Source organism: Chaetodon auriga, chromosome 12, assembly GCF_051107435.1.
Source record: "Chaetodon auriga isolate fChaAug3 chromosome 12, fChaAug3.hap1, whole genome shotgun sequence".
NCBI classification, from domain to species: Eukaryota; Metazoa; Chordata; class Actinopteri; order Chaetodontiformes; family Chaetodontidae; genus Chaetodon; species Chaetodon auriga.
Genome location: NC_135085.1, coordinates 17,666,638 through 17,679,562, shown reverse-complemented (window position 1 = coordinate 17,679,562; position 12,925 = coordinate 17,666,638). Strand labels below are relative to the sequence as shown.

The 12,925-nt window shown below is 42.5% G+C and overlaps 1 protein-coding gene across 1 annotated transcript in view; it reads left to right on the top strand.

Annotated features, from left to right (window-relative positions):
* The first annotated feature begins 4,383 nt into the window (after positions 1-4,383).
* Positions 4,384-12,925, top strand: part of egfra (epidermal growth factor receptor a (erythroblastic leukemia viral (v-erb-b) oncogene homolog, avian)) — a 40,487-nt gene continuing 31,945 nt past the window's right edge. The window contains exon 1 of the mRNA XM_076745213.1: positions 4,384-4,603. Coding sequence (XP_076601328.1) covers positions 4,525-4,603 — 79 coding nt within the window. The 5' untranslated portion in view covers positions 4,384-4,524. The remainder of the gene's footprint in view (positions 4,604-12,925) is intronic.

Genomic DNA, 12,925 nt, shown 5'->3' with positions numbered 1-12,925 from the left:
TGCAGAAAGACCTGCCCGATGCACTCAGACTGGCAAAATCAGTATCTTCTCTCAAACCCCATTTTTTCCAAAGGCTTTTCTATAATTCATAATTAACTGGATAACATTAATGCATCTCTATATGTATGTGTATTGGTATTTTATTAGTCCCCCCCCCCCCCCCCATTGTTTTATTGCCACACATGGTGAACCCAAATGACTAAACTACCTTTCAAACCTGAACACACACAGACCCTTCAGGAAATTATTCACATTACTCATAATTGCGAACAAGGTGTTCCATGTTATGAAACAGGATGTGACTGGCTGAGAGTTGAGAAAGGGATTCCTATTGGATTAAAACAGGTTCATTCATTTACTCTGAGGTGTTTACTGCGTAAACCAATGGACTGCCATGACAACTGCATGCTCTGGCAAGTGAACATGGCTGAGAGCCAAAAGACCAGGGGCCTCACCAGGAAACAGTAAAACACAGAGAAGACATGCACATTTTTTTTCGCATTTCATAGGAAGCGCAAACAAAGTGTGTGCGTGTCTTTGTGTGTGTGTGTGTGTGTCTTTGTGTCCATTCACACATTTAAATATTTGTCTTTTCTATTTAAGTTTAGCTGAAGGAGAATTTCCTTTCGGGGGGCAGATGGTGAGATACAAGGTAATCTCACTGGCTTCTCTAATTAAACCTAATTAATTGGTACTTGACAGCGTGTTCTGAGCGCCTGAGGCTTTTCAGCCATACCGCTGAAAACGGGATTTAGGAAGCTATTATTAAAGCCTTTATGGATTCAGTCACATCTAATCCAAGTCTTATCTCACATGTCAGAGATATGGCAGCCATGACAGGTGCCAAAAATAGAGCAAACATTAACATCAAAGACACGTGAAATTGAACATTTAACTTTGTACTTTTTGTGTGATCAACTTTGCTTGAATGTTACTCAATAAAACACACAATTTAGTGGATCTGTACAAAAGTCATCCGTCCGAACTCCAGTAATTTTCTTGGTATTATTTGTCCATCTGGGCAATAATTAAATACTTAAAGCTCTTTGGATCAAATGTGATGTGTGTGCGGAGTTATATAAAAAGTGTTGAGCTGAGTTCAGGAGCAAGGCAGCAGATTTAGCAGAAGAAAAAACACATTAGATGAAAGCTGTCATTAGTTTCCGCTCTCTCTTTTTTTTTGCACTCTGCTCTGGATTAAGATCATTTTATCACATTTTTTCCCAAATCATAATAACCTACTGATTCTCACGGCTGATATTCATTTTTAGATCTCTCGTGTTTATCATCTGAGACACATCTAGTGATGTGTGTTTGGGTGGACGCAGCAGATGCTGAGCCTTTAAGTGACAGCGAATCCTATATGCTCCCATATGTTCTTCCCCGCTTCTGCTGCACGGCTTCGCCTCGAATGGTCGTGTTGTTAGCGGGGGCTGCCATGCGCTGAGATGTTGCTGGTCCATCTGGGCCCTGTCATGCAGATCAGACGTCAGACCTTCAGGAGTCATCTCCCCTCACAACACGGTCACACGCCTCACTGAACCAGTTAATAAGACTCCCTGTGTAAACATTATCCTCTGAGAAGTTGTGCCTTACATTGTTTGGCCTTTACTGCACCTGAAAGAATCTCAAATATGAGATGCATAAATTAACAGATACTGTGCATTCAAAATGTTCCCTCGGGCAATGAACAGCAGCACTTAGTGAACATAAGAGATGGAAAATGTGAGAATGGTACAAGGTGGGACATGAATCTTCTCTGCCAGCCAGTATCTGTCATCTCCTCTCGCTCTTTCACACACTTTTCATCTTTCCTCTCTTGGTCTTTTTCTTTCTTTTTTTTTGTTACTCTCTCTTTGAATCCCCAGTGGTTAAGGCATTATTCTGTATTTGTTTAGTGTTTCTGCTTGGCTGACAGACAGCTGTGGTGTGAGACTGTGCAAAACGCACATAGCCGCAGGACAGCGATGGATGGCGATATTTAATAACTAGGACTTCTTCATTCTTACTGTGGAGCTTTTCATAATTGAGACATTGACCGGTAGTGTGGAAATCGGCTGCTGGTGAGAGGCCAAGGCGATCTCTTGCATGTTTTTTTTCCTTTTAACAAGCCTCCATTGTGGTTTTATATGTAGCAAACCTTGGTTTCAAAACATTTAAAACCGACCTCTGAGTCATAGCCAAGCGTATGACCCTGAAGTGAAGGCGAAATCTGACTTTCACTAAAAGAAAAACTCCAATATTTGACCTTCCTCGATCCTGTTTATGAGACTTGAACCATTTTAAAGTGTGTAACCTTACAAAGGGAATTACTTTTTCACTTAACAGTGCTCCCTCGGTCACCATTTTCCCCTTGACGTACCAAAAAGACAAAGGCGGTGTTTTTTTCCTGTTTCCCAACGACAGCATTAGAACAGTAAAACTGACAGTTGCCTCACATCCACAGCACGCTGGAAACAGCCGTGTCTCATGTGAAACGTTAGCCTCACATTAGGTAATTTCTCCTCGAGGAAAATGGTCATAATTTCACCCAACACAATAACCTCTTCCTCCAACAGCACAACCAAAGACGATTTGCTGAGCCATTAGGCTGCGGTAATGAAATAAACACGGGCGTGAAAAATGATTTCTATCACTCCTGTCCTCATGGAGTCTGATCTGTGCACAACAACAAACACATTTAAGCAGCTTGACATGCAATTGGACTCGGCCCTGATCAAACAGGCGCTCTGTCAGCAGTCTAGACGTTTTGTCCATTCAGCCCCAGTGTGGCACTGATTCTGAGGACTGTCCTTCACACACGCATGTCATGAAATAAATAAGGGTGAAAGGGTTGCTGTTGTGGGTTAAATTCAATGAAGCCTCCAGAAGTTACATTGGACATCCTGCATGAGTCATCTCCTTTCTCTGACTCGCTACACCTCCGGGGATAATCATATCAGAAAAAGTGTAAATGTATAGTTCATCTGTAAATCTCCGTCTCTGGCATCGGTGTCATTTACAGATCTTCATTTTAGATCCTTTGTCGTGATCTCAGCTTTCTGTGTTGATTCCTCAGCCTTTGCATTTGCAGCGAGTCCTGTGTTAACTAAATGTCTGCAGTGAAAAGGTCTAAAGAGAAAGACGCCACATTTAGCACTAAACTGATAAACAGATCGAGGGCTGGCCCGAAATGAGCTTTTTACATCTCCTGTATACCTCGCTGGCTGACGGGAAAGTGCAGTGGAGAAATGCCAAATACGTGTTTGAGGTCTTAGAAGGGACAGGCTCTGCATACGTGGTTTATCCACTGGAGAGATGTGAATTGCAGGTCTTGGTCATAATGTATCATAAAATCCACCATCAGTCGGGGTCGAGGAGATACTCACAAATATGAATCTCAACTTCTACAAACACGCAAAAGCTTTTCTCTGCATTTGTATTTACCTTTGGCACATATGCATTTGCACATTTTTATTATTAGTATTCTGTCATCTTCATAGCATTTTTTTTTTTTCTTTGAAGTTTTTTTTACCTGCTTTTTTACCTTTTTTTAAGTCTTTCATCCTTCTTTCTAACTGTGAGCTGAGCAATTTGGACTGCAACAAAGCAATTTCCCTGCGGGGATCAATGAAGTTTTTTGAATCTGAAAAGTTGGATAAAGTTTTTCTAGGTCATCTGCCTTTTCCATCTCTTCCTTCACCCAACTTCCTGTATCTAGGTTGAATGATTTTAAGGAAACACATCATAAATTCATGTCTTTCTGCGAGTGCTGTTGACTTTGGTTTACTGTGGGAAGTTTATGCAGCTTTTCATCAAAACGGTCGGCGCTGCTCTAACTGGCTGCCACTCGTGTGGCGCCATCTTGACATTCTTGCCATGTACAATTTTCTTTTCCTTTTTTATTTATTTATTATTTTTTACTCTCTTCTGTGTCTCCTTTTATATTCCTGCTACTATTGCTGCTGCCTACAACATCATAATTTCCCCTACAGGTTAAGTTAGATTTTGGGTACTGGGTACTGGGTACAGATTAATAAAGTTTGAATTTATCTTATCTTATCTTATCTTATCTTATCTTATCTTATCTTGTCTTACCAATCACTGCGAAACTGCGGAACTGCTCGAGGCAATACCTGTTTTGTTTTTTTGTTTTTTTTAAGCAAATTCTGAGTATTTTTCCACATACTACCGGCCATTTCCCGAAAAATTACTATTTAACAGAGTGCACAATGTTTTTTCTCTATAAAAAAAAAAAGAAAAGAAAAAAAATAAAGCCTCGCGCTGCCTCTACCTGAGCGCTTTGAGGCGCATCTGTCCTCCCTCTTGCTGACGTCAGAGCAGCCAGTGGTGTGTCCTCGCGCTCCACAAGCTCGAGCTGCTGGAGATAATCTGCGAGGAGGAGGAGCTGTCAAAGTTTCCCAGAGAAGGAAAAGTCACTCAGTTAACGAGAAAAGCCCAAAGATTCAGAACCATCGAGAAAGCGGAATATCGCGCGCGCTTGGAATGGAATGACACCTTCTCACGAGGAGCTTCAAAAACACGATGGCAACCCGTTTTCTGGAGCGGATCGGTCTCACCTATCTGCTCTGCCTGTGCTGCTGCGTTCTGGCGGAAAGGAAAGGTATGTCAGGGAGCTATTACGGCACGTACGTGGCCGGGTTGTCACGCTCAGCGGGCTTTCGCTTTCCTCTGTGCCCGTCTAACATTTACATAAATCTCAGAGAAATCACAGACCGCTCAAAACGCCGCAGGGAAACTTGATCCAGCGTGGGAGAAAAGTTTCTCACCGGCTCCGCGTTCAGCCCGGCCGGCCTGGTAAAAGCTACAGAGGAACTCCTGTAAAGTCTGGCGTTCACTATGACTGCGGCATAGTTTTGGACCATGAACACAGTCGCGGAAAAGTTACGGAAAAGTTATGATTAACTGGCCAATTACGCAAAAACGCCACATCCCGTCTGAAATGACGACGACCCAAAGTACGCAAATCTACACCGCTGTGATGATGATGATGATGATGATGCTGCAGGGAGGGGATGTGATTGTGCAATTTAATTTATTTAAAAGTGTCTCAACGTTTCTTTCGGCTCCTTCTATTTGTAATAATTGTGGTGTTTTTGTCAGCAGTTTATTGTGAGCATTTTGTCGTGGCGCTTTACGCAGTGTTTGACCCATTTGTAGGTAAATTTAGAATTAAAATTAGGACGATGCTGTCACCTTGAAACACCAAAAGCTCATTTGATGATTTTATTTCTTACCCTTCCATGTATGACTGGTAGTATTTGAGTTTGCTTTGTTGCCCACTCTGTTATTGTTATTTATATTTTGAGCATCCTCTGAGCATAATAAAAACTGGTGCATGTTCCCAGTTTGCATCTGGTCCTCCAAGGACATTAGATCAAAATGTGGAGACAGTCACTTGATGCCACTTGCACAGATGATACGAAGCAGGGAGTCTGGAGAGTGTGGAGTGAGGCTGATTAAATAGCAGGAACAGGTTTCTTGGTTTCTGCTGCTCTGCTTGTGTTTGGTGCTTCTCCTTGGCCCTGAAGTAAAGGTCACAGAAATCTCATTTTTTTCATGGCATGGCAGTGTTTTGACTGTTATTTCAATGCTTTCTTGCCGTCTTCTATAAATAGTGTCTTTTTCTTTTAATGGCTGTGATTTCAACCTCTAAATGAGGCAATATTTAACATAGACGATGGGATGGGCACAGGAAAGCTCCCTCATCTCAGTGGTTAAATTAAACATTAGCATAAGATTAGAAGCATCAAAAATATTTAAATATCTTCCACATGTAGTTTGAGTGACTCAGACCTCTTAAAGGCCACATGTCAGGGGAGAAAGTGACCAGAAGTATCACTTTACTCCCTAATGACTTCAACTTCCTATTCTCATGAATCATCATTGTCCACCCTCATTGCACTGTAGTTCCTCCTTATGAGCAGATAAGCGCAGTGTGCTCAGTGCCAGCGGCGCACGTGAAAGTTGCATCTTTCCCGTCTGTTCCAGCGAGTTACAACCAGTGCCGCTTTTCAGAGAACCATAACAAATCAGAAGTGTTTGCGAGCCAAAAAGCCAGAGTCCCTAAATATTTCTGGGCTTCTAAACAAACTAGACAACGCACATTTCTCGCAGCAGCGAGTCTCCCACAGTAAATAAGGATTTCAGAATTTTATTAAGACCAGCGAAGATTAGAAATGAGCAGCTGTAATAATACTGCAATGAGGTTTAATTACTGTTCATTTTTTGCGAATGATCCAATTTCCATTTCTGAGGAAATGCGAGTTCTGCCATATGGTCTGACACTTTAAGTTGTTGTTGTTGTTGTTGTTTGCTTTTGGCCAGAGGCTAAGACAGATGTTTCTGTGTGGCACACTGTGCTTTCCTAGCACACGGTGTCCAGTGATTGTTAAACTTGATTTGAACAAGATGTTGGACTCCAGTTGCTCTCTTACGACATTGAAACTCCAAACTGCACAAAAGCCGAATGGCAAAATGCTTGGATCTGTGGTGGCAGGAGGGTACCACAACAGGTTCCTGGGTTTGTGCCATCCAGTTTATAGTTGGCTCATCCATTAACTTAAGAATAAAACCAAAATAACTATATTTTGAAATGCTTTGTTTAACCTGCAAAGGTTTTGGGTTTACAGGAAATAGTGTTTTACTATCAACAATATTAGATCATTTTTCATAAAGGTGCTGTCCTTATCTGCATATATGAGGTAGGCTGCACAGCACACTGCTGAGAAAGTCTGTTCCAGGCCTGGATTTTTTTAGTAATTAGTGTTGTCAATGGAATTTTGAATGAGGTTTTCTCACTTCTGCAATGTAACCCGGAAGCCCTGGTTTCAGTTCAGCACTCTGTGGGATGTTGCAGGTGGGCTGATCATATCTTAGAGAGATTTGGATTCATATCTGTAAAAACACAGCAGTACCTGTGTGTGATTTAAGGCTGGATTTGGAGAAATATTGGCCAAATAGACGTTAGCCAACTTTTCTTTTGAAAACCAGTGGTGTTATTTTCCTGTCTGGCAGAATGGTGAAGGATTACTGATGCTGACTGGGTGTCTGCAAGTCCACGTGACTTAAGACACATAAATAAGGATTTCTTTAACTTTCTTAAAAGCAAGCAAAATAGTCAAATGCACGAGGTACTGTAATTTAATATTGCTTTCCATTGAAAACCATTTGTCTCCAAAATGTCAAGACAAAAAGAAAGAAAAGCAGTCTTGATCTAAGCTTAGTGACAATGCATTTCTGAGATAATCCAAAGGGGGTTTGAAAAGGTTTTACAAGCCTAAAGAAGAAGGATAATTTTCTTAGACCACAAAGGAGCACGTAATCCTTCGACTTATTTCAAAAATCACCAAACTGGGGCAACAGTTCGATCTATATTAGTAGAGTCTGTGAGACCTGAAAGTGTTTGCGTTGCTAGGAGGCAAGAGGGAACATCTGGCCAGCTGTTTACACCAAGAAGTGCCAAAAGACTTTCAAGTTGAGAAAAACTTGAAGGTGATGGAGCTCACAGGCGAAAAATAACACTCTGAGCTCATTGTTCTTACGGTGCTGTCTTTGGACATCCTGAGAAATAATTATCATCACAGGTGGATCAATGAGGTGAAGAAACTGCCTCATTAACAGTCCTCACTTAATCACAGATAGCTTTAGAAAACTATTAGTGGAGTGAAACGCACACATTAACTCAACGCTTATTGACAGTGTGCTTAACCCCTCCCCTGAACAGCGATTGTCCAATCGTAGCTTAGCATCTGTAACTAGGCAAGGCAGGGCTGCCAAGCTTTGGATTTCTCCACATGTTGAAACAGTGTGCACGGGTCTGCGGTAAGAGTGATTTAAAGACTTTGGAGGGTGGTGTCTTTCCTTTTAACCTTAAGAAAATAAAAAGAAAAAAAAGGTCATTTAAATCAATAAATTTAAAGATAATGATACTTTTGAAATCTTTGCCTGGTGGTCATTTAGCCCACTGCTAGTTGCAGTCCTCGGGAAGACGTTAAGGCTTTTTGGAAATGAATTTGAGATCTGATAATGCGCCTGGCAGCGAGCAGCCTCTCCCACAGGAAGCCCACCTGTCAGTCCGCCGCTCAGCGACAGCCTGCCAGGGTGTGATGGCTTCTGTGGGACTCAGGCAGGATTTGCTGAATAATAGAAAAGCTCCTCGTCCTGCACGCTGGCATGCTCAGTTTATTAACTGTCATCATCTGTGGGGAGGTTGTAAATAATGCCCACAGCTTCACCCAGCAGCCAACCGCGAGTAATAACTGGTGATTTATTTCCCAGATGAAATGCTAAACGGCTCCGGAATCAATTGGACTCCTTCTGTTTGTGGCTGGAGTTGCACTGTTGAGGTGATGATTGCATTTTTTATTGTACAATGAAATATTTCGAAGCTCTTCTACCTTTACTGTGTTGAATGGTGCTTTTCCAAGCTGCCAAAGCACAGATAAGAGGAGAGTCTGCCTCTAACTGGGCTGTGAGTTAACCTGTGAAAGATCAAACTAATTTCAGGGGCATGTCAATGGCTAAACCCTTAATCCCTAACGCGACGCTCCCCGGCTTGCTTTGGGCACAGGATAACCAGCTTATGTCAATATGCTTTTTCAGAGCTAATGGGTTATTCAGGTTCTAGACAGAATGAGATTGGAAGATAATGCATGGAGGTGAAGTCCAGCTCTATCATTCCTGCATTTCAGTGTGCTTGCACACCTGCAAAAGTTGAGCTGAATCATGACAAAATTTCACCCCTGCAGTGCGTTTCAGCATCCTGAGTAAGCGCTTTCCCCTCTGCGTTGTGTTGGGATCTAACAAGCCAGCTTCCCTTAATCAGTCATCTGTTTTTTCTCCGCCGCTTTCAGAAACCGTGCCTTTTCTTTTCATTAAAGCCCACTCTCTGGGATTAGATGGATGTCGGTAGTGAAATATAGGTTATGATCCTGTGTAATCCTAGAATCTCTAGTTTTAGGGTCCAGAGTGGCCCTCGTGCTACCACTGCTGCTGCTGTGTTTTGCTCTTCCTCTGACGACCTTCCCAGACTTCCATCTGCTGCAGCCATTGCTGGAAATATGGCTTTTCGGTTTGGGCCGTGGGAGCTGGAGGATAATTCCTTGCCGCCCTCCCTCCCAGCTTTGATAAACTGCACCACGTCTGAGTGGTTGAGATTTTAGAGAGCTGCTGGTGAGGTGTAGGATTTTGGTTTCACTCGGGGACAATAGTGCCTCTGTAGAGGGCAGGTTATCTAGCAGCACTGATACTTTTGTAGAGCAGGCGAAATCTGTGCCGTGGCCACAGACTCACCCGAGGCTAGACGTGCATGTCATTAAGAAGGAACACAGAAGTAAAGCAGCTTTTGTTCTTCTTCTTACTTTTAACCGTAAAGACGCACCTGAATATAATAAATCTATTGTGTAGCCCTAAAAATCAAGCAGCACTGCAGTTCCGTAACCATTAATTACATTTCTGGTTGTCGTGTTTTTCAGTCTAAACAAACCACAGGCAATAACGTTTTATGCATTTCTTTCATCTCTGGCAGTAACATTTAATAAGTTAAGGAATTCTGCCTGCTGCATCTCTGATAGTAATTGTTGAAAGCTCTTCTTTTGGCCTCTCCCTCAAAGTAAAACAGTGTTTATTGTGTTGTCGCTGCAGCTACTTAAATCCATTCTGCAGTTTGTATACATCCACTGAGAACCCTGCATGGAATAAGTGAGTGAATGTGGTTACTCATTGAACTGATTTACTTCCTTTGTTTGTACATGGTAACAAAGTGATCTGCTGCATTTATGGCCTTTCCATGATCCACGGGCTGTGCGTGGAGTCTCCGGTGGAAAGAGACCCAGGTATTCAGGTTGGAAAAAAGGCCCTCCGCTATCTTCCCATCTCATCAGGTGCAGTGTCGTGTTAAAACGGAAAAGAGGCCACGGCTCCAGTTGAGTGATTGAGTCATTAAGCCTGTCCATATATGTTTATCTCCACCAGCCTATTTAACCGAGGGAGTGTTGAGGAGGGATCATAATTTTGTATGATTTAATTCCTTTGCCTTTTGGAGTAATGCTTTGAGACACTATTTGACAAAAAAAGACCTTATCTTTGCAGAAACAGGAGTCAGTGATAAATCTTACACGCTGGACCTTTTGAACTTGTATTAACGTACAGTTGGCATGTCTAAAAAGATCAATCTATCTCCAGCTGCATTCATACCAAGACTGGACCAGAAACACATATGATAATTGGCACTGGGTGTTTTAAAAGAAAAAAATTGGACACGATATATTAAGCATCCTCACAGAAATGTCTACAGTATGTTCATCTGCAGCCAGTAGTTGAAGTTCGCACTGGGTTTGAAACTTCAGAAAAATAGCATCGGAACAAATTTACGACTTACTTTTAGCTCAATTTATGGTTTAAAGAAAATATTGTTGCCTTTTGGTTGGCTGCTTTGTGTTTGCCAGTGCGCGCTACACACCCACACGCCAGCTGTGGCAACTGAGACGTTTCTTACCAATTAGTATTAGTTGTGAATGAATTTCGTGTTTTTCATGGGTTTGACAAAGCAGCATTTGAATGTGCCCTGTCAGCCTGGAACTGCTGAAACTGTAAGTCAGCTCTAGTAGTGAAGGTAACGATGGAAACTGGGCACCGAACACATTTCCATCCTGGAGGCTTTCAGCTTGGATGAAAACCGTCACTCCAACCCGCTCAAGAGAATTTTGCAGCTCAGCTCAGTTCAGGAGGACAGTGAACAGGCATCGTCTGACGCCACTTTTTCCTCACAGATAAATAAGTGGGCGTATTTGTATTCAGTACGAAGCTCTATGGATCTTTGTGTCACAATGCAAATGTAAGAGATGTCAAAGAGATGGACAGGGGTGGCGCACGGATTAAAGGAAGAATCGCAGCAAGGGGAGGAAAACAAGACAGTTGAGGATGCACAAACAAACCTGAGAAGGACGGGGTGAGATCTTTGACTTTGGTGTTCGTGGCCTCGCTTAATCCCTCATCAAAGAAGCCTCGAGCTGCTCCCTCTATCTGCCGTTGCTTCGCTTTGACTCCCTCACCATTAGACCTCCTGTAGGTGTGGCATCTTCTCTAATGACCTAAGGGTCAGTCTGTGGAGCAGCATTTCAAACAGCGCTCGGCCAAAAGAGGAATCCCCTACAGGGAAGGGAACAATAGCTTCACAAACAAATCTCCATCTCAGAATACTCCAGAAGAAAGCATTGGTTGAAGGGTGGTGGCTGATCTCTGAAACTCGCTTCCCTCGTAGCATTTGGCCTCTTCCTGTGTGGTCCACTGGCCTAGTAAACTAAATGGTGCATTTTAAGCAGTGACTCACTCTCAGTGGTTTGGACCTTGTGGCACATTATGGTTAATTTATCCAATTTTTGTAAATGAATTCCTGCATTTGTCAAAAGCAATCCAGACGGACATCCAGGATGTTTAATTTGTAATCCCGGTTGCAGTATAAATGGGGGGGGGCTTCCTGCCCCACATCCTGATGAAAAGGATGTTGGAGCTCTTTAACAGCATTACCTGAGGGATTAGGCTATTTTCCATTAGTTTGCATTGGCTCTGGACATGTCTATATCTCGAAGGTTTAGCTTTTTCCACACGCACACCTGTAAACAACAGAAAATGTGACATTGACATGAAGTTGTTCTACTTTCTGCAACTGACTGCTTCACTGAGGACAAGGGTGAACATGTTAACTTGAAAAAACCATCTAGTTCATTTGTAAAGTACATAATTGTTTATGCCTTTCAAGGGAATCTTGAACAGGCTTGTCTGATAGTTTTCATTGCTTGACTACCTATGAAAAAGCGTGTTTTCTTTGACAATGTGATTAAGGCATTACATGCTTCATTGCAAGGGCGTGGTGGAGCGCCAGTCAAGACCTACAGTATGTAACTTTCCAGGATTTATTGAAAAGGTAGCTAGTGCTGGCGAGTAATAGCTAGTTAAATAGAAACAGGGGGCTTTTCCTAATTCGTACATTGTGGACTCTGGCATGTCTCCTCTGCAAGCAGAAGACAAACAACCTCTCTGATGTTGTCACTTTTGTCTTGCTTTCAGCTGCACAACTACTAACATTAAGTGAAAAATTGCTTATTAACTTGCTGATTTGTTCTGTTGCTGCACAGGAAAATTGGAAACTTGCTTCACAGAACAGACTTTCTCACAAGCAAAGAAAACATCTACAGACATGCAGAGTCACTTGTTAACTGATACCTGTATTGCCTCCAGCTTTCTCCTAGTCTAGACCTTCTGTCACATCTTTGAATGGGCTGGGTATTGACAAGTTGCAGAGTGCAAAGCTTGAATTCTTAACTTACAGTGCGTCTTTTGTGGCAAGCTTTCTTCGTCTTCTGAACAGGGGTGTCTCCCACAGAAAATGTTAATCAGGCTGAAAATTAGCCAATACACATAGTGGGTGGTGTGGGCAGTGATCCAAATTAGATAATGAGGCAGCAAGCATGACTAAGAAACGTACACAAAGAAAATGGAAAGTGTATGAGATAAATGAACTCTCATCCAGCCCCTGTGGCTCATGTGTAGGCCACACTTGAATGAATGTCTCCTTCCCCGCAGAAACCCTAAGTCTTTGCACAAAAGATCCTTTATTCAGGACTTTGTTGTCTTCTTTGACACAGGCTTATCTGTCTCCCTTGACCTTAACTTGCCATGTAGACATGACTTTACAGCCCTATGTCAACAGTGAGGAGAAAGGAATCCCTGTTGGTGAAAAAAGTTATGGAGGCTGTTAGGGTGAGAGGGTCCATTTAGCTGTTTCAGAGCGTTATATTGGAGCGGGCATTTCATCCTACATACAGATATCAGCAGAGAGAAATAGCTTTTGCCTTGATATCGCATCAAGGCTGCAGCCGTGCTAGTGGCTCTGTGAGGCTGCATGTAGGCACAGCACTTCTTT